Source organism: Salarias fasciatus, chromosome 7 (assembly GCF_902148845.1).
Source record: "Salarias fasciatus chromosome 7, fSalaFa1.1, whole genome shotgun sequence".
NCBI classification, from domain to species: Eukaryota; Metazoa; Chordata; class Actinopteri; order Blenniiformes; family Blenniidae; genus Salarias; species Salarias fasciatus.
Window position 1 is genome coordinate 23,424,962 of NC_043751.1, and position 26,022 is coordinate 23,450,983.

The window sequence follows — 26,022 nt, forward strand, 5'->3', positions numbered from 1 at the left end:
TGGATTATTTCTTTTCTTTTTTTTTTTAAGTGATGGAAAACAGAAGTGATATCGTCACAATGGAAGAGGAAGACAGAAGACAACAAACATGACGTGTGTGTGGCAGCGACAATTAGATCCAATGCCGTACTGAATCAAATCACTCCCCCGACGCGGCAGGAGTCACCACGTTCAGCACGACACCAGATATTCTGAAAATAACAGGAAGTTTGAGTCTTCAGTCTACCGTGAACTAAAGTTTTTTTTTTTTTAACAATTTCCTTTTTGAACTGCGTAGGATGAAAGTACAATAATGTGCTTAAGCCACAATTTCTAACTGATATCACAGATTATTTACTTTATGTAACCTGCAGGATTGGTTACTGATGAGCCACGTGTTGGAATTCGTGACTCTTTTTGCCTTTCTCTGGTTTTTCGTTGTAGACGCTGTCGTTAAAACGTCTCCTTTCACGGCATAAATTTAGCTTCTCACCTGTCTCCTCATATCTACTGACAAAATTTTCCGCCGATTCGTTCTTCCCGTTTAGTTTATGCACACAAGAAAATGTCAGCTTGCTTTGCAGACAAGATTATGCGCTACAAACAAGTCTACGGGGCAAAGCAGCGGGTCGCGATGGCAAAACGCAAGAAAATATTTATGTGTGGGCAGTTCTGATCAACAAACTCCATTTAGGGTAATAGTAGAGAAGGACTGCACAGCGTATTGTGCTTTGATTTTCGAGAATCTAACCAATGTTTTCATCTTTTCTTGACCTTCACTGAACTCCATAGACTGCCTTTAAAAAACTTAGCTGAATGGTGATATGCACAGGGCTCAGTGGGATCGATGGACACGAAGGGAGAGTAAGACATGTTTCTCCAAGAACAAACTGTCATAAAAAAGCAGATCTTTGCAATGGTAAATATAAAACGTGGCTTTACAGGAAGGGTAACTGTGTCCTCGACTCCTGATTTCGGGATCAGAATTCACCGTTTCCCCCTTCAAAGTTTCTAGATTAGCTCAGGGGAGGGCAGACTGATCCAAAACCAGCGCAGTTCATGTCAGCGAAAAGACCAGAAAAAACTACAAATATGGCCACAGTAATAGGGATGAATGGAGCTGTTCCTTTAGAAACATTCTTCAAAGTGCATGTAGATGGGATGAATTGATGATGGGATTGAAAGACGAGGAGGGGGGTTCACACCCTGGAACATAGAAATGATCAATTGCGCCTTTCAGCAGAGAATAAAAAAAGTTTTGGCTGTCCAAAGCTGCAGTCAAGCCACAGAGAAAAACAGAGGGGGGAGAAGGATGTGATGGGAGGATGGATGAAAGGAGGAAGGGAAGTGAAGAAGAAGCTGGCCGCACACGTTCACGTACGGACGCCGTGTTTTCTCTCTCGTTTTACCCTTGTGTAATCGTTTCACGTCATGATCCTAATTCTCTCTATTCCTTCCTCATCATTTCTTCCTCTGCAGCGTCCAAAACAGAAGTCTGTTGTCAAATTTCTTCTTGTTCTTCTCCTCCACCGTTTCCATGTCTCTTTCTCCTTTCCAAGCCGCCGTCTTCCTCCCTCTACCTCGCTCCCGTCTTCATTATACTTTCCATCTTCCACCAGCTCTTCCTCCTTTGTTTCCACCCCCGCTCTTCCTCCTCCTCCTCCTTCTTCTCTTCTTCCTCTCTACATGGGGAAAACCAGAAAGCCAGAGAAGGTGGAGTATTTCCATCCTCCCATTAGGTTTCCTCTCTCCAGTTTGAGGTAGGCCCGGTCACCCTTCTCCATCTGGATCAGGACGCCGTTGCTGGCAGCTTCGCGCGTCACGTCCTGGTCGCCAGCGAACGCCGAAATCACCGGCCAGCCGTTGTGCATCAGACTCACCTGGATGAGGCAGAAGAGGACAGACGGTTTAGACAGTGAAAAGAGGAAGATGGAGCAAAGAAATGCAAGAACTTTCAGAAAAATACACACCAAAGTTAAACAGAACAAACTGAGAGCATCTTAATTTTAGACTGGATGGATGGATGGATGGATGGATGGATGGATGGATGGATGGATGGAAGGATGGAAGGATGGTTGGGAAGGCAGATAGAAGCTGCTCTGTACCTCCAGTCTAATTTTTGATCAAACAAATCTACATATTGTTAAGTGATTCCGAAGACACGTTATGATTGAATTCATAAAACTGAGAGGAAAACTAACTGGTATTCAATATTAAGAAGTGAAAACCTGAAAAGTGAATGGCTCAGCACGGAGGTTGACAACCTTTATGAGCAAAAGAGCCATTTTTGCCACTTTCCACCAAATGACTTTCATCTGGATGCAAACATGTTTAACCTTTAAAACGGGAGAGAAGATTTCGTTCAGTTCTTCATATAATTTTGCAACACGGACGAAAAGTGTTTCCTCATTGGCATTCATCAAGTGTTATTATTGCAATTTAAAACTGGCAACATGTTAATATATTTTCACCTTTAGCCATCAAAAGTGTGTTTACTATTTGACCGTCATCTATTGATTAAGGTTTCTTTTAATAAATTTTTTAAATTTGAATTTTATGTTCGCTTTATAAGTCATTTTGACTCTTTAGGGCATTATAGCTGCTCTTCCTTTTCACTTTCATTCTCACTGTTGTAACCATTGCGGCAGATTTCCGGACAGTTTACAAAACAGTGCATTTTCGTTTCAGAGAGGGAGTTGGAGCATTTTCACAAAGTTCCACTGTCCATGTCGTTTTCAATAAGTTGCATTTTCAGTGACTCCGAGCATGTATGCTGCATCAGCAAACACCCAAACCACAACAAACGTTTTGTGTTTTCACTTGAAAACATTGTCGGGTAAACGAGGCTTCAGACATTTCAGCCTGGTGTCTGGTTATGGAATTTGAGTGTTTGGTCTCAACATGCTGATCAGGTGATTGGCTCTTTCAGCCAGTGGGCTTTATCCAGGCACTCCACTTTCCAACCACAGTCCGAAAACAAGCATTTGAGGCTAATTGATGACTCTAAATTCATCATAGGTGTAAATCCTCCAATCTCTGTCAGCTGTTTCAACTCACGCCCCACTTGAAGTTCATTAGTGTGCAGAGCGGTTTGTTGGGCTTGCCTTCCCTTCACACACACCCTGGGAAAATACACAACAGCAAGCAACCAGTAAAAGCTATCATGTTTCAGAATGCCTCGATTTCTTCTCTCTGTCTTGAAAGAATGGGATAAATCAGAGGAGGTATGACGATGGATGATGTGTTAACATGTAGACATTTTGGAACTGACAGGTTTCCATATTCTACTGTCACACTGACATTTGCAAGAACATTCCAGCTAATTAATGCTTCTGTTTTTTTCAGATCGCATTATTTTACTTTAATCTGAATATTGCAAGTATGGCAACTACAACCTGCATGCAGCAAGGCATGTGCACATAATAACTCAACAACAAGAAGCATTTGCAGCTTTGTGCAGTGCAGTCAGCACTTTATCGCATGATTTATCGGGAGTGTTCTTCCCTTTATTTCCACTTAAAGAGGATTGAACAGACCTTGTGATACATTCCCACACAAAGAACCGAAACAAAAGACTCATACTGTGTCTGACTCAACAAATGTTTCAACGGGGAATAACATCTTCCTCGCACTGTGAGAAGTATCTGTCAGTGATGTGTCCCTTTCCCTCCCAGGCCAGCCAGCTAGCACAGCAGACGACAGCTTTCATCGCTTCTCGGAAGAGAAGCGAACAGAAACAGAAGCGCTGCCTCGATTTGTTTCCCCCTTACACTCCACTTACACAAAAAACATTGTTTTATGTTACCTCTGGCACCTGTACGGCACAAAAACAAACTGAGATGAATTTTAGAGGAATTGTCTGTTTATGCCGGATCACACTTCATAAACCTGCTGAGATTACAGATCTTTCTGTGAGCAGATTCGCTGCACCTTGATAAGGAAAGAGGAACAACACAGTGCTTGTGTTGCCGTGTTGCATTGTGAGATTTGCCACAAGTCGTGTTTCTGTACAGGAACGTGACTTCTCATTTGCTGACGTGTCTCCCTGCTGTGGAAACTGAAGTCTAAGTCACTTCTAAATGGGTTGATATGCTAAGGCGGTGTGTGAAACTGCAAACATTTTTCCTCCATTCAGCTGAAGTCACTCCAGCTACAAAGCCAACCATTCATCCATTTATTGAGACAACAACTCAACATCTTCATCCAACTTGGGCCTGCTTTACCAAAGCCATGAGTGTATTAAAAGTGTGTTACTGAGATGTGAAAGCTGATCTGTCACCATGCTGGAATGCTGGAATTTTCCCATCGTGAGTTAAAATCTTTTTTTATCTTACTATTTTAATTTATTCTGACTCCTAAAACTGAGGATTGAAAAATATCACACACTGTATACAGTATTAGGAGTGTTTGCCTTCATGATCTAGTATGGAATATTCTGGTTGTCTAAAATACTGTAAAATCCATTAATGTAAGACATGCAGTGTGACTTTCTGCCTCTGAAAACTGTTCCGTTGTTCATGATTGCTTCTTCACATCCTGTATGCAACTCAAATTTTCTCAGTTCCCACATTTGCTGTAAGACTGTATAACTGAAAACTTCCTCCATCAACACTTCCAACCCCAATAACCTGATGAAAATTGATTTCATGTAAAAACTCACTCGTTTGATCATTTGCAAAGCACACTCAGACCCAAAGCGCAGTTTGATTGCATGAGCGCACAACCAAACATGCATGATGTCAGTGATCGAGTGATCAAGTACAAGAAAAAAAACGATCGAAGCACAAGGAGAACATGCAAACTCCACGGACAGGCCAGGTTCCACTCTGTGAACATCCTCACTGTGAGGTGAGCGTGTGAACCACTTCACCACTGTAGCAGCCCACACACACACACACACACACAGGTACTCGAGGGTCATCTATTCACTCGACAAGCTGGAAACATCAGAACAAAGTTGTTGCGTGCACCACACATGCACGCACACACACACACACACACACACACACACACACACACACACACAGTATATAAAGCAGGGAGGGGGGTAAACCACTGGGGCGTGGACCAGTGCTGGTTTGTGTATCATTTGGTAAAGAAGAGAGAATAAAATCTTTTATTTGAAAGTTTACATTTAAATTTCTATTTGTCTCCTTTAGTGATTGTTTCCTTCACTTGACTCCATTTAATTATTGTTATGTTTTTCTTTTCTTTTTCCCATGTATCGTGAAGCCCTTGTTACAGTGCTTTTATGCACCGTCCTGCCAGTACAAGTCAAAAACATGTTGCTAAAAATCGGTCCGTGGCACAAAAAAAATGTTTTGGGACAGCTGACATAAAGGATTGCACTGTTGAAGCTGCAATGGAGTATATTACATTTGATGGCTTAAAAATGTACCGCCTTTAAAAACGTAATGCTTTGACGAGTGGATGGATCAAGTGGTGTTTATGGATGTTTGTAATAAGGTGTCCAATAGCCCAATACATCTAATCCTTCCATCATTTCCTGAAACACTATTTTTGTCATTCGGGCCTGTGGAGAGCCTGTGTTATCTGCTTTTTTTTTTCACTTTTCGGACATAAACTGCTGTTCAGAGAAATGATGAAAAACAGCGTGAAGAGCTTTCAAACATTTAGTGTGCACTATACTGGGATTATTTAATCAATTATGACAAGAAGCATGTGACCTAAAGCACTTGAAGTGAGTTTTTTTAGGTGAGACATTAACATGTAAGCTTTACTAATGGCAAATTACTTCTGTCCTGTAATGGTCAAACTGTCACTGGATGATGGAATGTAATGATAAACATTCCATAATTATACACTTATGCACTGTGTGTGTGTGTGTGTGTGTGTGTGTGTGTGTGTGTGTGTGTGTGTGTGTGTGTGTGTGTGTGTGTGTGTGTGTGGGCAGGCAATAGATGGAGAGCCTGTCAGAGTCAAGAGCTCTCTTGGCCCGGCTCTCCTCTTAATAGGAAACTGAACGTGGCAACTCAGACTATATGTGTGTATGCACGTGTGTGTGTGTGCGCGCGTGTAGACACACTGAACATCTCGTCTGCGAATCTGATGAAAAACACTCAGACTGTACCTTTTTTTTTTTTGGATCAACTGTCAGACTAGAAACAAAACAGGAGTCAAAGCAAAAATCACAATTTCACAAAGATGAAAATGTTCATTTGTCCTGGCAACCGAGAGGTCAACAGGGTCACCGAGCAAAGTGAAGGTTCCTAGTTTGAATCTGTCCGACTTTGTTTGCATGTTCTCTCCACAGCAAGACTTGATCTGGGTAAAATGGGCAGAGAGCATAAACGGCATAAAAAGCTTCAAAAACAGTTATTTGTAGATTTTGTTCTTTAACGTTTGTACAGCAGTTTGCATTGTGGCTTCACAGCAACATGACCCAGGTTCCTCTGTGGATCAGAGCCTCTCTCATGTGGAGCTTCTCCCAAACTATTAAAGAGTGTGTAAACTGTATGGGAAAGTAACTTAAACACAGGTCAAACAAAATACAAATTAACAGGATGTATGTATGATGATGCTTTGATTGGCTGCTTGTACCTTTTTTTAGATGTTAGTTGTCTCCATTTTTTTGAAGTTTTTCCTCTTTTGAAAGCTGTATTCCTCATAATGAGGACAGGGGATTCAAAACAAGTGTGAGTTTTAATAAGGTGGAAAGAAAATAACCGCTTAACAGGCGAGTCCTTATGGGCCATGGGTGTGAATGTATCTCTTTCCGTTAACCTTGAAATGAAGTTGCGACCTGGCGTGGCGGGTCTTTTCACCCAGGCTGTTGGGTTTTGGGGCTTGGCTCTGCTGTCTGGAGAGACACTGTAACATGTTGGCATCAGTTCGACTTGATGCTACACTTCCGTCAAGTGGAAAGTTTTTCTTGTCACATTTAGATGAAAACAACGCTGTCACACACTTGTCACCTTCATAAAAATGTTCCGTGTTTGACAAAGGGTATCAACTTATTCTGTGCTAAGAATCATCAGCTGATTAATCAGTTAAATCATATCACAATTATATTTTAATAAACTCGGGAACATCTTGTCTCTCAATCAATACAAAAGCACTCAATAATGAGACAAAACACAAAAGAAATTAAAAGAAATGTGGGGTTATTAAGTTATTAATGAAATGAACTGGCACTTTAAAGGTAGTGAAACAAAAGCAGAAATATTTGTTGTAATACAGATAGGAGTCATAACCACACACTACAACGGCAGCATATGTTTACGTGAAAAACCTTTCCTCAGTCTGGCTGCAATTAAAAATCACCCCTCACACAAACTGATTGTGTCAGCCTCTGCACCTGCTGTATGTTTAGTTACCCGTTTGGGACGAACAGGAGGGAAAGGAGGAGGCCTCGCTCAGTGTGAGATGAAAGAGCATTGTTTTGGCTGACTGACCTAAACTTGGCACCGCTCGTGGCTGTGAAGGCGTCTCCCAACTCGGCAGGTTTCAAACTTTAAACGTGATCAACGTGTGTGTTAGTGAGGAGGCTGATGTGTGGGGAAATGTGACTGATGAGGCCACTGCAGGCTGCTGCACGCCGCTGTCTCCCTGATCCCTTATTTTTCGGTTTGCAATTTGTATTATTGTAGTAAAACAAGGAAATTAAATGCATTTTAACTGAGAAAATGAGTTAGCAAAATAACCCAGAATATCTGCAGACACACCAGAGCCTCAAATGCAGGAGTGTATCTCATTTTGGCCCACGGGCCTTATGTTTGACACCCCTGCTCTAACAGGAGCATGAGAGGAGGTTTTTTTATATTCCTATGGATCGCAACAGCCAATGAAAATATCACCTCAAACTCTGGTATTAAACACAAATAAAACTATTTGGAAAGAGAAAAGCATGAGACACAAAGGAGCACAATGTGATTCAAGCTCTCATCTTCCCACACTTCAACAACCCCTCACCTCTTACCCACTCCAGGGATGATTAAAAAAAGCAAGAAAAAAAAAACGCCTTCAAAGTTCATCTAGTAATGGTAGTATAAAAATGGCAAATTCTATTAACAACAGTAGTGAGATCGGAGATATGGCCCGCCCACCAATTACCATCATTTACAAGTTATTCTGCCGTTTGAGATCAGACTGTGCCAGCGTGACCAGTGAACTGACATAAATCTGATTACCCTGTTGAAGCACGTCTTGGTTGATCTCTAATAGTACACTTTTTTCGCCAAGTCTTCAAACAGACACAAACGTCTCATCCTGCCTCAGAGTCATCAGTAATTTTAGTGAAAATAATCACTTCTCTGTCTTATAACTTTTTTTTTACACTTCTAAATGAAATAATAAGTTGCAGTAAATTCAGAATTTTAAACTGAACACGACCTCTGATCAATAACTCCTCTATGGATATTTTCCTTTGGAGAATGCTCATGTTAATTTTTCAATGCAAAAACTTCTGTTGACATTTCTTTTTTCTTGTGACTTTAAGATAAAAGTCAAATAGTTCCTCCTGCAGCCTAAATGTCAACCTTTGCACTATATTATCACAATGCAGATGATTTATCCACAGGCTGAACAGAATAGTGTATGCTGATGGATGCAACCAAAGACTTAAGATTATCACCTTTAGTGTTATTTAATGAAAGTAGCCGTGAGAAAGGAAACAGAAAAGAAAAAAAAAGATGGCATGAAAGGGTAAACGATAGATGGAGGTGTGGATGGGAGGATGATAGGATAGAAGCAGATTGATATATGACGAGGAGAGAAACACTGACAGTAAGAAGGAGACAGAAATGGAGGGAAACAGAGCTGGAGGAGGAGGGAGGAGGAGGAGGGAGACGTGGTTCCTGTCTAGTGTGCATGTAATGCCTCCAAACAGGGATGGAGTTGGCAGATACAGAAAAGCCAGCATCCCTGCGAGCGTACGCACACACACACACACACACACACACACACACACACACACACACACACACACACACACACACACACACACACACACACACACACACACACACACACACACACAGTCAGCTGAGTCACTCATGTGGAACACTCACAACCCTTCAACCCTTCCCACAATGCCACATGTTTTCCATCCAAATACATAAAACAACTTCTCTCTCCCTCCCTCTCTCTCTAGCTCTCTCTCTATATCTATCTCCCTCTCTCCCTCCCTCTCTCACTCTCACTCTCTCTCTCTCTCTCTCTCTCTCTCTCTCTGCTCTTTCCTCTCTCTGTATTTCAGTCAATTATTTAAAAACGCTCCCTCGTTGTCTTACCTAATGAAATCTGCCTGCGGTCCTGAAATCTTTAATATTATCTGCAGTTACATGGACTATACGCAAACATAAACTGCCTCCTGTAAACACCTTTTTTGACCCACACTGGCCGTGCCTTAAGTGAATGAGGTGGAGTAACCTCCATTTATGATCTGACCAATCTGATTCCTCATATAAAGAGAATTAAAATTTACTCTTCAAAAATTTTCCCTCATAATTTCTCTTTGTTCACTTCTATCTAAATAGGTTTCTTCATGAGTTTATACATAGAAAGTATTTGCCATTTCTAAGTTGCGTAATTGCTTATTTAATTTCTATTGAATTGCTTAGTCTCTATTATATCACTGTCTACTGCTGGGTTATAGTGTTTGTCCTGTTTGCTTTCTTTTGGGCATTACTTTCCTTATATAGTCAATAATAAAATAGCAAAACTTGTTCTCATATTTTAAAGAAAAAGGCCATGATCCATTGAAAACAGACTTCAGTAGCCCTCTGCCTCATTTAGCGTCCATGTACCTTCTTGCACACTATTTTTTTGGTGTAAAAATTGACCACCATAGGGTAGAAACAACCACAAAACACGTCATTTTGGAGACATTTATCTGTAAAAAAATAATTAAAATCTGTCAATGTGCTGATTTCTTGTACATCATACACAATCAAGTTCAGGAAAAGCGGTTTGTTTGGGCATATACAGATTAATGGGAGCAAAGAGAAAGAGAGAATGTGTCTGATGTTTCAGACTGAAAAGTATCAGTGGTAATAATGTTATGGCTGATCATAAATATTTAGCAGTTAGGTCCAGAAAAAAAAAAAAAACAGGGAGTATAGTGAAAACACATCTCTTCCTCCATCAGATATCTGTCTCTTCCTTCAACACACACACACACACACACACACACACACAGTTTCGGTGCGTGGTGAGTGCTAGTGATGTATCGCTCTAATAAAACTGTGACGGTGGTGTTTCAAACAATGAGACTGTGGTCACCACACACACACACACACACACACACACACACACACACACACACACACACACACACACACACATACCTGTGCGAATAAAAAAATTGTAGTAATGCCTCTCAGTGTGTGTACTTTGTGTGTGCGTGCATGTGTGTGTCCTCCCTCCCCATATGCATATACACACACTCTTCCACTGTCAGCCACACCTCCGTCCTCACAATTACCAGCCATAAATATAAAAGCATGATAATAGGGGCTTCGCATCATGTCAGGCGGCGATCGATCTGCATTCATTAATGCATAATGCACCAATTAACTGGCTGAATAATGGGGAGGGAGACAGAATAACATAGAAAGAAAGAGAGAGAGGGTGCTGGAGAGGGGTGGCAGAGAAGGAGACATAAGAGGGAAAGACAGAACAAAGGGTTTAATGGAAGGAAAAATATTGGCGAGAGGAAATCTGGCTCTCCACATGTAAATAGAGCTTGTCCGGCTTCTCGGCGCTGCACCTAATGCATAACGACGCCGTGACATCTTGTTATTGTGCCATCAATCCCTGTCCAGTTGATTGTCTTGACATGACAATGATACTCTTTTGGTTGGTTTTCTTTGTCCCGATTTGATCTCTTTCTCCATTTCTTTAACGTTCTCTTTTTTCACCACCCTCATTTTTCCGTTTTTCATCTTTACATCTTCCCCCCTTGTCACATTTCTTTCTCATTTCCTTCTGTCTGTCTTTTTGGGCTTTGACATACACAGATTTAGACGTAATGATGGTGCATCTGTCTGAGGTCTTTGACACCCATTGGGCTTTCAATGTTTCATGCAATGAAGGCTTTCCGGAATCTGACCCAGGGCCATTCATCTAACCGAACATCTTTGCTCTTCGGTGGGAGGCTGCAGTTTCACAGATGCACCACCACCTGATGAATTCGTCATTCAATTCAGTAAAGTGGTGTCAGTGATGTTCCTGGCGCTAAATTTCTGTCAACAAAAATAACATTTCAATTAGGATGAGTCCTCTCATCTGCAAAAAGAAAAACCATTAAATATTCAAATGTATTTCTGAGTGTGTGTTCCATTAGTTTTTTTATTTTTTTTTTTTTGAAGCCTTAACCTGCAGTTATTGCGAGGTGCTATGCTGAGCTGCGTGTCTCTGAGTAAATAATGCCAAACTGGTCTGAGTGTGGCCATCATATAGTTCATATAGGTTAATGCTTCAGTTGAGTGTGTTTCTGCATTGCTCCTGTAATTATCTTTAACGAGAGCCGACATACCACCTGTCACCGATTCAATGAGTCTGACCTGATGCCCATCTCGCACATGCATACAGCGCGGCATTAAGGAGGCACATTAAAACAGAGATATAGATGAATTCTCCTACACTTCTTACACCTTGTTGACATTGAAAATGAGATTATTGCATAGATTGAGACTGACATTTACACTGGACTCAAGAGATTACTGCTGAAAGCTAAACAATAGAGATGAAGATCAACAAAAAAAAAAAAAAGTTACAGGAAGGAAACGCACAAAAGTGACATCTAATGCAAGATTAAAGATTAGATAGAGAGATTCTTGAATAAGTCCCTTCAACTGGATCCTGACGAATCAGCTGCAACTCGCTGCAACAAATGGACCGAGTAAAACCAACAAGGCTCTTGCTGAAACACAGTGAAAGAGCTGCAGGTGGATTGTGCTCAATAAAAGCACAATTATGCCCAGGAGACTGCAGCGGTGCAACTTTTAAATGGGTGTTGTTAAAGCGCGTCAATCTGAAGGAGCGGCGCTGATGAAGCTAAACTGCTTTTACCTGTAAGTTGTTCCTGAAGAGCAGTTTCAGCAAGGCTTTTGTTTTTGTCTATTAAAAGAGAATGTTTTCCTCCTTCACATCAATCCATATTTATCGATGCATCGTTTAAGCAACTGCTGAGAAAATAAAGCTGTATTTCAACACAACTGAGAACAAATTTGTAATTGTCATGTTTTTGTAACCTCTTTAAAAACCTTTTTAAATCAATCTTACTGATCTCTTTGATATGTGTCTGGCTATTTAAATTCAACTTCTGAAATCCAAACAGATCCTTTTCTTAGAAAAGCGATAATATTTGGTAACGTCCGCATTTCTTTAACCTTAAAGCAATGAGATGCTAATTTAAGTGGTGCAGGACACCGAGATAAAGACGGTTTGTTTAGGATTTGCAGGATGTGTGACATTTCTGAAAATGGAGAACACTTCTGAGTCACACTTCTCATTATGTTTTACACCCCTGACAGTGTTTTTCATTACAGAATTAAAAAAGGCATCAAACTAGTGAAAGCTTCAACTCTCAATCTTCAAAGATGCATCTAAAAAGTCAGGTTTAGGCTTCTTTGAAAATAAAGAATATTGCACAATGAAATATCTAATATTCACAGTATTCCCTATAGAAATACTTTTTTAAGAAATAAGACATGAAATGTCTGTTATTTTTGTCAATTTTTAAATCATATAAATTCAATTAAGAGCAGAAAAAGTGTTTATTCTTGCTATGTTATTTCAGTGACTGCCTCCTAGAGGGATTAATATAATCTGTAAAATTACAGAAAACTAAATTCTTAATTAGTAGACCCTGCAAAACTATTACAAATCCTTTAGTATTAACATACAGAAAGTAATACTAACTTTTGTGTTCACTTTGCGTTGTTCCATGCCGTGTAAGAACTTGTGTTGCTCGTAAGAACTAATTTAAACAGCGCTGTAGAAAAGTGCTTTATTGTGCTCCTGCACACCAACGAGAGGCTGTTATTCTCAAGTGTGATGAACTTCTCCTCCTTGAGTGCCGCAGTGGTCACTGCAGCCTCTTCACCTTTGCCAGCACTGTGACTTGCATAATCCGTAACATCTGCACCAAGACGTTCGATCGTTTGTTTCCCAGCAGGAAACCTCATTAGGAGTGAATTTCCTCGTGACATTTTGAAAACAGGCGCAGAAGAAATTATTCAATAATCAAAGTGGATAAAGAGCAAAAAATGGTAGTTGTGAAGTTAGGGATGACAGAATAATGATGGTCAATGGTACGTAAAACAAATGAAGTTTTAAAACTCATGATAGCTTAACGAGGAGAAGCTTTGGAATCATGAGCAAATGAAAACTGTCAGTGAAACACAAATAGAAGGAGAATCATCCTGTTGCTTTCCGTGCATATACTGACACTGAATGGGGAATCTTTCAAAAAGGAAGTGGGAATAAAATTATATGTGTATTTTAACAAAGATGATGTCAATGTTTTCATCTTCACTTTATCTGATTTTTCTGTGATGAGTTCGATCTTATAGTTTACATTAGGTTTCAGATGTGTGATTGTGTGGTGGCTGAGCGGCTGCACCTCACTGACTTTCACAGGATAAGTTCTGTCTGAACAGACCAGCAGCTTGGCTGTGATGTAGCAGCACTTCTTTGGATTGCTCAGATGTTTACATCCGTTCACACGATACAAAAAGTCTTTTAGCAGATTTAGTTTTAGCGATCATTTCATGTTTCTGAGCTACATGTAGGTTGATACTTTGATGAATACTTGAGCAAAACTGTGGATCATCTGGAATTTTGCCTTTTGAAATAAATACATAACGACTGTCACGACTGCAATGGTAGATGGGGCTTTTGTGTAACTACATCTGAAGCAGGAGAAGAGATGAGCTTTTTCTTTCTCTTGGATCCCGACAGTTATATCTTATTGTTTCTGCCTTTCTTTGCCAGAACACTGATAATGTGGAAAAATATTGGGAATACAGGAATTCAACCAGAAAAAATGACTTTAAGTGTGAGACAAAGCACGTGCAGTGTGAGATTGAAGGGCGCAGTGTGGATCAAGCTGTGTGAAGGCGGGCTCATCCTCCCACAAAACTCCTGTGCTGGAGGTTTATTCTTCTTCTTTCAACTGAGAGCAGCAATCCCACATGAGCAAGCCAGCGCTTGTTCAGTTAGAGGTGTTTTTTTTCTTCCTCTTAATATTTTGTTTGATTGTGAAGTGCTGTGAGATCGCTGTGGTGTGACTGGCTCCATCTGAATAAGAAATTAATTTAGCTCCAAGCTCACAATAATTAACCTGTATTAGGGAAAAAAATTATGTGTAAACGATCAATGATCAAGCAGTAGCACGATCAAACAACGGCTGTTTCCTCTTAAGAGGTAGAGATAAGCAGAAACTGTGGAGAGATGTGGAAGCACCCAAAGCAAAGGGCAACTACATGACTGAACTATTTGCATTAGAGACCCGGGCAGAGGCCGACCTTACAAATGTCAGCAGATCCTCACCGCTCTTCATGAACACAGCCTCTGGGAACAACATCATTAACTTGAGGAAAACACAGGCCTCAACATTTCCAATTTCATTTTTCCATCTTTGGTGAGACAAACGCTTCTCGGATTCAGCTGCCAAACATCAGACCACTGAGGATAATGAAAAGGAATTGAAATAAATCATTTTAAAACTTCAATAGCAGCAGGTGGTCTCATAATACTTTAAATTCCATGTTCCCACATATAATAAAGTTTACCTCTATTTAATTACCCAACTCAAACAAGTCTATAATATGGAAATGAAGCTGCTGTTGCTAAATAAATTACAGAATCTTGAACTATGTGAGACCATCACATCACGAAGGTCCGAGATAAAAACTCTGTATTCGCATTGCACCTGCTGGCTCAGCTGCAGTCAGCTATCACAAGCTGCTCTTTGCCCTTTGCAGTGTTAACACAGTCTGCCCTGCATCTTTCACCTTGTACTTTTACACAAAAAGGTCCAAAAGTAGAAACGATCACCAACTTAAAATGTTGTTTATTCCACCTGCCACTGCTGCAACTGCACAATGTACGGCATCAGAAAAAAACATTCAGGCTCAGGTTAACCTTATCAGTTTCAAGTGCACTTTCATCAAAACAAAATAACTTAATATTTCATATTTAAGTAAGAAACTAATGTAATGATGGGCTGCAGGCTAAATATTATGTATAATCAAGATGAACAAGTTGCACAGCAAATTTATGTGCCCTCATCCTTCAATTCGTCCTCATTTCCCCACAACAAATAGAATGCATACAGTATGTCCACTAAACACCTCACATGAAGGGTCTCACGTTTACTGCATGCTGTCATTGTGCAATCTTAGGGAACTGTACAGTTGAACAAAAAACCCAAAAATTCATTTAGAAGAAATCATTTTTTGGTTTCAAAGTATGACAGTGAAACTCTGGTAAATGGTGCACGTGGTCAAAAATGACAGAAGTCTAACTGATCTTGCGTGCAGATTTTGATTTACCAAGAGCCGCACGTGAAAACCTGAAATGTCATGGCACCTGTGGTTTCACGGTCTTTATCAAAGCAGACATCAAAACTCTACATCCAAAAGCATCTTGAAACCAAGATGTTTCATTCCTCTATTGTACCAGAGCAGATGTTTTTTTAAAGAACCACGCAGTCCTATTTTTATGTGTACAGAACATGCATTTGATGCTTTACCTTGCATTTTTATTATTCCTCTTGAAATGATACAGCTCTTTTAGAGTCCAGTCATTGTGCAAACATAAGAAAAGTGCAAATTCACATGAAGCATTTTTGGAAATTATTAGTCTGAGATGGTGGAGAAAATCCTCTGTGCTAAAGTTAAACATCGCTGGCATGAAATCTAAACACACTATTTTAAACTATACCCACAGTGCTAATGACTCACTTGTGTTGGTTTCTGCAAAGGATGAACATCCTGAAACTGCTTCTCTTCCAAAACCTCCTTTCTTTCATACATGACTATGATAATTAACACAAGTGAAGCAAAGATGACGCTGTGTTTTTACATGTAATACTCATCATGCACAGACAGTAATTAGTTTTTTTTAATACTTCCTGTGCAACCCAAATGTAATTCGCTGATTTTTTTTTTTTTTTAGTTGAAGGAAAATGTGTGTTTGTGCAAATTTCTCTCTTTGTGCAGCATGTTAATATTTGTGTGACCCCGAATCGAAGGTCCAGGATGTATTTAAGGGTGAAGATGTGGTTTTAGCAGAGGGGTTAAGTTTACAGTTGGGGTCATATTTGTTTGATGGTCATCTTTGTTTGGTCATCAATGATTAGTTTAACAGGCTAGAGTGCAATCTTTAAAGCTCTTCCTTTAGCAAAAGACACGCTGATAAATGACATTATACATATGAACGTGTACAACAAGAAGAAAGTTAAGTGGTTAAGAGCAGAAGCTTTTTGAATTCCAATTTTACTTCTACCTAAAAATACCCACATTTTTCATGTCTTACCCCAACATATTTCAGAAAAATGTCACATTCGATGAAGGAACTCTTCGAATAAGATCAGTCAAAAGGTGAGTCTACATGTTTGACCTTTTAAAGCATTGTTCAAAAAGCATTGCTCTGCGTCTTGGATTCTCATTAGTGCTGTCTGGCTATCAGTTGATATATCTTAATTAGGGAATTTAAAATACCAGAAAGGCCTTTGAAAAAGCTTAAAATCCTCACTATAATGCCAAACTTGTACGTTGCATAGGTGTCTTGTTCAGATACATTCTCACTGAGATTAAAAAATCGCTCCTAAATTTCCAGTTTTTAATGTCCCCTTTTCTCACAAACTGATTGAACGGACTTCTGTCAGGCTGGAGCAGAGTTGGTTTTATTGGAGCAGGCAGACATCTAAAACATGTAGGGCAGCGGGTCCTTATAGAACCACAGTCCAGAAACACTGTGGTAGAGGCTTTTTCTATGTGGAGCAGTCTGACTTGAGCTGACTGTTTATCTGTATAAAAATCATTCCGTTCATTTATTGTTGATTATTTGAGTAGGTCTAAAACGGTAGAAGAGGAACTGACTTCTATTCCCAGATCTATTGCTCTAACATATGTCTGAAAATGAACCTTCCTTCTCAGAATGCATTGGAAATTCATTGTCTGTGCGCAAGATCGAACAACTCCCAGGATATACCGCCTCTGTGGTTTCTCTCCTGCTTTTCCCTACAACATTTTCTCAAAGCCAACAGGATCCAGGAGCAGATAAGATGAGTAATGATGGAGCCTTGACTTAACTCTAGTTTTGCTGCATCTCCACTTTATAAGATGAGCACTGTGTGAAGACTGGGGTGCTTAGGTATTTTTCTTCTGATGGAACTCAGTGCATTTTCTTCAGTCTGTTCGCAAATCTGTGTGATACGACACACTGGCACATCGCTGCCCTCTCAGCTCCCCCAAACACACTTTGCAGGTGCAGTGAAAAATCCTGGTGTTGCTTTCACACTCACCTTCCTGATCCTACTTTAGGATTTCAGAGTGGATTTTGATATCCAGCCCTTTAAACCAGGAACTCCTGGCCATTTTTTCCTCTAACTGCCTCCAAAAAACTACTGACTCCAACACCTGGTTCATTAAATCATTACAATGAAACCAGCCGTTTTTGAACACACCCACTTTCAACTAATGAAAGCCGAGATTCTTTTTTGACATCTGTATATCTTTTTTTTTTTTTTTTTTTTACTTCGAAGCAAACAAACCCTTGAGACCCACTGTGATCTTGGATGTTGCTTCCAAAAGAGGTCCCAGCCCCCAGCTTTGAAACCACAGCAGTCAACACCCTCAGACTATACACAGTATTTTAATACTTAGACAATCTCAGCACACTCGATATGATCTTTTAAATTCATCCATTCAAACAAATACTCACACACCAATGAAGACGGTTGCCGTGCGAGGTGCTTGCACATCATGAGAGCAACTTGGTGTTCGGTGAGACGAGGGATTGAACTCAACTGCAGCCAACCCGCTGCATGAAATGAGCCGGCCTTCCAAGAAAGCCACAGCATTAACCCCTGCAGCCGTTTGAGCTACATGCAGCTCATCTTTTGGGGAAAGAGCGCCCCACAAGAGCTAAAGTTCTTAAGATGCTCTGACACAGCATCCGGCCATTACAATTTGACCTTTATCAAATCCACTCCAAAGCTTCAGCTTTTTCATTTTTCTGCTTCCAACGTGCAGAATACAAACTCTCAACAGGTGCAGTGATAAAGAGGCAATCAGAGGTCACAATGTTCTGGCCTATTATTGTGTACAGAATGGAATATCCACTGTTTGACTGACTAAACTAATTTATGACTATAAATACTTTTGACCCACAAAGTTTAAAAAAAACCCAGAGAGATATATTTTATTGTTTCTTTCCACTGCCTGAAATAGAAGTCAGTAAGAAAAACGACGTGGTGCAACACTATGAGGTCTGGATGACCCCCATATGTGTTATCAAGGCATTAACAGGGTTGAAATGTAGCAGTGCAGGCAGGGGGCTGTCTGGGTTCAATTCATTCTGTGAATACGTTAACTGGCTGTGGCCAAACTAAAACTAGCCGTTGAGCCGTAATTTGTTCATAGAAGGAATTTCTTAAAGGCTGTTGATGTTTTTGGTGTCCTTTTGACTTTATAATACAGTAAAGTCAGTTCAACAAGCTTCATTGATCTAGTGTATCTTCAAAAACCCATACAAATGCATAAGTTGAGGTAAAATGGTTGACCATATTTGCCTTGAGTCTGTACTTTCTGAATGCACGGACTGTAGGGGAATCAGGCTGAATTAAATAAACTCTTTGATGATATTTAAGGATGTCGAGGAGGGACGAGTATGCAGTTTCAGCTTAGCAGTTTTATACACGTATCAATCTTTAAAAGCGTTTTTGAAACAGAATGGACGATCATTTTAATGACGCATGTGACAGCGTCTGCACGTTGTGACATTAAGAGCAGCTTATCGTATATATCAGTCACATCACATCAATTATAGATCACATCGAAACGATACTGCACGCAAAAGTTTGCATCTACAATGAAAATGAGTTTGTAATGCACATCTGCACAGCACTAAAACTGATCACTAGAAGCAAGTTTAAGTTATCTAAAACATTTCTTTGATAACTTCTGCATTCAAATTGATTACAATTTACATTATGAATCATTTCAATGAAAAGAAATAAAGCTGGCATATTCAAACAACATGCAAGTATTTAATATTGGTCACTTAAAACTCAAGTTAGCAAGCCAATAATTATGGAACAATTAAAAATTTAAATATTTTAAGTGGGAACATAATGACCTTGATCCACCACCACAATAACTAAATCTTAAAATCATATTTTTAAAATAATTTTTATTCATATATATCCTTTAGCTTGCCTTTCAAGGCCTGTGGGTTTTCTTTTCTGTTTTAATAGTTTTTATTGTTAATTCATACACTGAAAAAATTTGATACAAATAAACTTAAGCCCCATTTCCAATACTTTCCTCAAAGGAATTTATTTTGACAGGCGAAAATTCTTTTTGACAAAGATTGCTGAAATTGACTACAGGTCCTCATATTATTATAATTGAGTAGCATCTTTGGATGCCTGTAGTCTTTTTTTTTTTTTTTTTTTTTGGGGGGGGGGGGGGGGGGGGGGGGATAATAGTTACGACCAAGATTTGAATATCTGAATGTCTTTTAGAAACTATAAACTCTTGTAAATGTTGCACTTTTTTCTTTACTTTATTGTTTGAGATGTGTTTTGAACACATCTCAGGTCAGAGGAGTTAAAGGACTGGTATTAATGATGCACTAGAAATTCTTATGGTTCTTCACTCTGAGTACTTTAAAATACTTTTGCGATGTTTAGCGATAGTAAACTTTCATTATGGTGAATTTAATCAGACCCCCTGCAGTGCTGTAAGTGACGGCACACCGAACTCTAAGCACCTGTGGTTTACAGCATCTGAAATCCATGATATCTATTCATACATATATGATACAATTGTAATTTCCAAAATTAAGCTTGTCTTTCCTGTAGCATGTGGCTGAAATCAGCTCTATTCTGTCTCATTGTTACTTATTTCAGTTAATCTTATATTAAAAAAAAAAAAAAAATATATATATATATATATATATATATATATATATATATATATATATATATATATATATATATATATATAAATACATATTCCTAGTTGACATTGACAAAATATGTATGAATAGCAGTTACTTTAAGTAAAACTTCAACTGCATTAGTGGTCAGATTGAACTGTTCCTGGGAGGGGGGAGTCATTAAACTTGTTTTGTTAAAAGCTTTTTTACTCTGCTACTAATGACAATTGACTTAAATAAGGGAGAGCACTGAAAACAGCGGAAAGATTTCAACAACTTGTTAAGGAAAAATGAACGTACCTGTAGCCAAAAATGGGAAATGGCAGTATATAAAGTTCAAAAGCTCTCCTATCATGAGGAAAATGTTCTGTCAGCAGCTTCAAGAGATGCCTCCAAGTTTTATTTCATGGATGTGGGGAATTAAAGGACCAGAAAGGCCTGTAATGCACAGACAGCGTGAGGCATCTTGAAGAGCTTTCACCATGATTTGACCTCAGGCCTTTATAAATACCACTTCTGAATGATCGGACTCCTAAAACACTGCAGTGAATTTCTCTCATTCATGCTGTAAAACCACAATAAACCCCACGATATTTATTTTAAATATTTGCTCTAGTGTTTTTATCCTGAAGGTTTCCTAATACCTTCAACAACATTGTGATCTTCACAGAATACAAAAATTAAGAGCCTGATTCCATAGCCAACCAATCTAACCTGCGTATTGATATCCTAGGGACGTCTGATGTGGTTGTCGTTTTCACCTGCCAGTTCTTTTTCTGAGCTGCAGGTACAAGATGTTCTCAACTCATGACGGGAATATATTCAGGTCAATTTAATTTCAAACAGAGCGGCCGTGAAACACATAAAAGGAAATGTAAATAATCGCACTTGAAATAAAACTCCGAGGCAAATCATTTTATTTCCAAAATTGTCCATGGAGCTATCCATTACTAGGAGGCAGGCTTATACGGAGGTGGCATTTCTGGACAGAGCCTCCTTCAGATCAGAGAAAATACTGCATTTAATTTTCTACTTAATTGATAGGGAAAAAGAGAGAATACAAAGTTCACTTCTCCCACATCTCTCATGGAGAAAAGCGAATCGCCGCACGGATAAGTACTGAAGAGGGAGACAGAAAACTGTTTATCTTTTATCCAGCATCTGCTAATCAATGTCACTCATCTCGTCTTTTTCTCTCCTATGACTTGTTTGGCCTCTACGTCTCTCTCTATTGTGTTTCTCTATCCTTCTTTCCTCTTTTCATTCTATTTTCCATCAATTCTCACACCAGATCATCTTCCCTTCTCATCATCTCCCTCCTTTCTTTCTTTGCTCAATAGTTTCCTCGTTCCTCCTCTTTTCCGTACTTTCCCTCTTGCCGCTTCGCATTTGCTCTACTTTTCCTGCTGTCTCTCATCTCCTGCGTGCACCACAGTAGCTGCCTCTAAGGCAATCAAACAGTGGGAGTTTTCAACACAGCAGATGCGCTGGATGGATGAGAGGATGAGTGGAAGAGGTTGAGGGTGAGCAGCACACAGGTTGGAGGCTTGGAGGAGAGAGAACGCCCCACAGGTCAGGAACGTGCCAGAACAAAGCATTTCATAAAGTGAGATCTGTTTGTTTCTTTTGTCATTGATAGAGGGTTAGTCCTAAGTGCAGTTTCTTAAGGGTCATCCAGAAGTTATGCACAAACTAAAACATAAAACCTACAAATAAAGACATTTATCTGCATTTGTCATTCAATTTATTTTCATAATTAACAACTGCATGAGTGCGTGCATATGCTTTCAGTTTTTATTATCATGTACTTTAAATACATAAGTTTTTGAGAGAGAGTGGGGGGAAAATACATTTAATCTGAGAAAGAATAAATTTAAGACTCTCATATCTGTTACATGATTTCTGCGTATGGCTTACCTAAACCCTTTAATTAAGGCCATCAAGCAGTTTTCCTTGTTTGATGTTCATGTAAATTAAAACTTTCTGATCAGTTCAATTGGACGCCGAACAAGCGGCAAAAATGGTGGTAATAAGTATAATGTCACAGGCACGAGCCCCATTGTAATCTGCAATGTTTGACAGACTTAATTACCTCAGTGTCATGAGTCAAGTGTTTGACATTCGTCTTCTAGCCGTGTGCATGCTCTTATCTGCGACCGGGAGCTCAACATAGCTTTACCCCCTTCAAAACCGCCCGCCCTCCTCATTGTTGTTATTGTTGTTAATGCTGCTGCTGCCGCCATGGTAATTAATTTAAGACTCCAATAATAAAGTATAAGTGGCAAAGCATAATGCTAAAGCCTCAGGGAGCCAAAAGCATAATTACACAACAGTTTAATTTACAAGAGATACATTGTAATTAATGCTGTGTGCCTTGTAAAGCGTCATCAGGAGCATGTTAAATGCTAGAAACGGGCCGAAGACTGCTGGAGCACTTCCTATCACTTGACACATCAAAAGAAATGCGTAGAATACATCCAAGGCATCATAAAAGGAGTTGTTAGGAGGATGAAAGAGGGAGTTGTGATGAGGATGCACTGGAGGCAGAATGAGCGAGATAAACAAATAAGTGGGAAACGAGCTATTTCTACACAAAACCTGTGCGTAGTGTATATATGAATATGTGTGCGCGCAGTTCTGTGTGCATGTGCGAAGATATTAAAATGCCGGTCTGTGTTTGCGCTGTTCAAAATGTACTTAATGTTTTAATCTTCTAAATAATCAAAAATCTCAGTCAGCCTGCTGCCTCTTTTCATCAAGAGGGAGAGAGAGGGAAGTGTCGCTGTCCGTGGTGCTGAAAGTGAAGCTGCTGGAGCCACAGCATCCCGTCCTCCTGCAGGCTACATGCAGCTTCATTTGGCTCTGTGTCCTCTGTGCATGTATTGATTAATTATGATTGGGCCTGCAGGGGGGGCGGATTGGTGGGGGTGGGAGGGGGTGACTGGCTTTCATCTGTTTATGCCCGCCTCTGTCGTTGACTCTGGGGAAAGGCATCTCAAACATCTACAAAATGACTGCCAGTTCTGCTGGTATTCAACTTTTATGAAGGGAAAAACAAGGGAGGAAAAGGAGGAGGAGAAAGTGGCAGGGGAAAGGAGGGGGAGGATGGAGAAGTGAGGATGGCATGGCCCACCCCGTATACACACTGTAAGTCAGGACAAACAGGAAAACGCGCTACCTGTATAGTTTGGCGGTTGTAGACTTTCACTACGTGGAAGTTAAAACTGTAAATCCCTTTGCGTGGCGCGATGAAGTTACTTCTCTCCTCGTCAAAATTCCTCCCGACGTTTACTAGAACCTGGAACAGAAAGACAGAAAAAGGAAAAAAAGAAAAGAAATAAAAGATGACATTGCTGTGTGATTGTCACACTATTTGCGCTCAAAAGACCCAAGTGCAATTAAAGGTTTTTATCATGGATGTTGCTATAAACAAGTTAAGGCAAGGCAGTCCATCTTAAAAAGCATGTCTTAATGCTTAATTTATTACATTTGACCATGTGCGGTTGGATGATATTTTCTTGTCCAAATTTTCCCCCTGGTCTCCCTGGGGGGCCCTGGCTCTCCAGATTCACTGATGTGCAGAAATAACTGTCTTCATTCAGACTTTTCTCTCTGTGTCAGTACATCCCAACTTCACGCCAAATGAAAGGAGAACTTAATCTTTCAAATGAAAATTTCAATTATGCATCTCCGCAGCCAAATGTCTGGTTTAATGGATGGAGGCGAACTATGGCGCGTAATTGAACAGCACTTTGAGGGAGAATTAACCTTTAACGGCGGGCGGGTAGGACTGCGCCCCGGCGACCCGTCCTTACTAAATTATTTGGCGAGATGTCAGCTCCTATTGTCGGCGCAAAAAGTGGGAATATTCAAAAAGATTACCTGTCGCGCTACACTTTTACTGCGATCACTTTGGGGAAATTACACGTGATACCTGTGGGGCGGAAAAATGAGTCGCTCCCGACAGATTTTGGTCATCTCCGATAATCTGACGCATCAGCGCGCACATCCAACCACTGTGCCAAAAAGCACCTGTCTCCTGATGTCTCCTTTGTTTCGGTTTCACTGTCTCAGACAACACTTCCCTTGACAAATTTTTATGCATTCAATGGAAAGGGAAAAAAAATCATGCAACAGAGTGAGGTGTACCGAAACGCACAGAAAAGGAGTCAATTTTATTGTTGTTGGTGCCGCAATGTAAATTATATTTTCAGCTCCAACTCTCAAACTGGACACCCACCGCGTCTGAGCTGTTTAAACACCAACACGCCGCGTTCCTTTCTTTACTCGGAAACTAAACGCAGACAAGTTTGAACTTCGTTATTTTATCTTTTAAAATATTATTATTAACATCGTCCGTGAACACAACGGAAGCGACACAGTGTCTCCTACCCGGTCGAAGTAGATGACCATGGTCCGGTTGCTCATCTCGGAGGGCTCGTGGTTGGTGTTCCGGACTGCGGAGAACGCCACCTTGGCGCTGCCGGAGCGCACCGAGATCCCGAGCGCCGTGCCCGTGGGGTCCGAGGTGGGGTTGGAGTCGCACACCACGAGGCACTTTCCCTCCAGGACGATTGGTTCCGTCTCGTTCTGAGCGCGAGCCGGACTCACCGCGAGCCACACGGCGCTCAGCAGGCAAAACGCCAACATGCCGAACCGGAGCCGTCAACTTCTTCACACGTCTTCACACCTCAGAGCGCGGGCCCGGTCCCCTCTTCTTCCAAATAAAACGGAAAGTTGGAAGTTTCCCGCTGCTCCCCGGTTGAACCTTTTTTTTTTTTTTTTTTTTTTAACGGGATTTATTTCACAGGTGGAATCCGCTCCTTTCGCTCGAACAGAACCAACCTACTGGAAACTCCGTGTCGGAGTCTTTCTTTCTTTTTTTCTCAGGAGTCTCTCCTCCTTTTGTGGGGGGAAGAAATTGTCTCGTCTGCCTCCGTATCTCCGACCGGGTTCCCAGTTTCACCTGTTCTTTTTTCCCCCGTTTTCTGACTTCTCGCAGCTTTTTGGTGTCACTTGAAAACACGCGGAGCGGGAGCGGTGCGCGGTGCGGAGCGGCCCTGGACGACTGAGGAGGCAGCAGGACTCATAGCGCGCGGGGGGGAGCTCCGTCTGCTCTCTCGCGCGCGCACTTGAATTATTGATATGTGAGATATGAGAGTTTCAAACACAAAAGGCTCGCGAGCGAACGATTCTCCCGCCCTGGTCCCACTCTTTCTTTCTCTCTTTCTCACTCTCTCTCGCGTTTCTTTTTTTTTTTTCTTTCAGCAGACCCCTCCCTCCCCCGGTAACGGAGACTCATCATCGGATTAGCGCGTGCGCGTCTTCGATATTTTCCAATCACCGCGCGCCGACCGCCTCCTCTCTCTCTCTCTCTCGCTCTCTCTCTACATCCCAGACGCGCCTCTCTCTTCACTCTGGTGTGCACATGATCTATCTATCTAGAATCCGATTTCCAAAAGAAAGAGTTGTCCAAACCTTCTTGTCTTCCTCAGTAATTTTTTACACCGTCTCCCTTCATGATGTATTGTATTCTAATATATGTGTCTCTTTCTCACAATATAGCAACCATCCCCCTCGCTTTTAATTAGATAATCAAAACAACTAGAATACTTGATTTGCATCCAGTCAAAGCTTTACATGGAATATTGCTCGAATTTCACATAAACTGTTGACTTGGATGCCGTTTTCAAGCCACAAACATTTTTTTACATGTTTGTTTCAGAAATGTTTTGTGTTTGGAAAACAGTCTGGCATTGCTGGAATGAGTGATTATCAGAGTGTTTCAGAAGAGCTTTGGATTTTCCATGACTACGAAGTTGGTGCATTTTCAACAAGTTGTATTTTCCCCCATTTACACCCGAGGGAGCATTTTCCAAAAATTGCATTTTGTGTGGCTCCAATCAC

The 26,022-nt window shown here is 40.5% G+C and overlaps 1 protein-coding gene across 1 annotated transcript; it reads right to left on the minus strand.

Moving 5' to 3' along the window:
• Positions 1-1,387: 1,387 nt before the first annotated feature.
• Positions 1,388-25,096, minus strand: cbln1 (cerebellin 1 precursor). Its single transcript, XM_030096739.1, has 4 exons — positions 24,961-25,096; positions 24,508-24,832; positions 23,294-23,413; positions 1,388-1,859 (listed from the first exon to the last, which is right to left on the minus strand). The coding sequence occupies exons 2-4, from the start codon at positions 24,763-24,765 to the stop codon at positions 1,662-1,664; spliced, it is 576 nt and encodes a 191-aa protein (XP_029952599.1). The 5' UTR covers positions 24,766-24,832; positions 24,961-25,096; the 3' UTR covers positions 1,388-1,661.
• Positions 25,097-26,022: the final 926 nt, after the last annotated feature.

Coding starts and splice junctions, on each gene's coding strand:
- cbln1 (XM_030096739.1), bottom strand. CDS start 24,765: ATGTTGGCGTTTTGCCTGCTGAGCGCCGTGTGGCTCGCGGTGAGTCCG. Junction 23,414..24,507: donor TGGTCATCTACTTCGACCGG/GTAGGAGACACT, acceptor TTTCTGTTCCAG/GTTCTAGTAAACGTCGGGAG. Junction 1,860..23,293: donor ACAACCGCCAAACTATACAG/GTAGCGCGTTTT, acceptor TGCCTCATCCAG/GTGAGTCTGATGCACAACGG.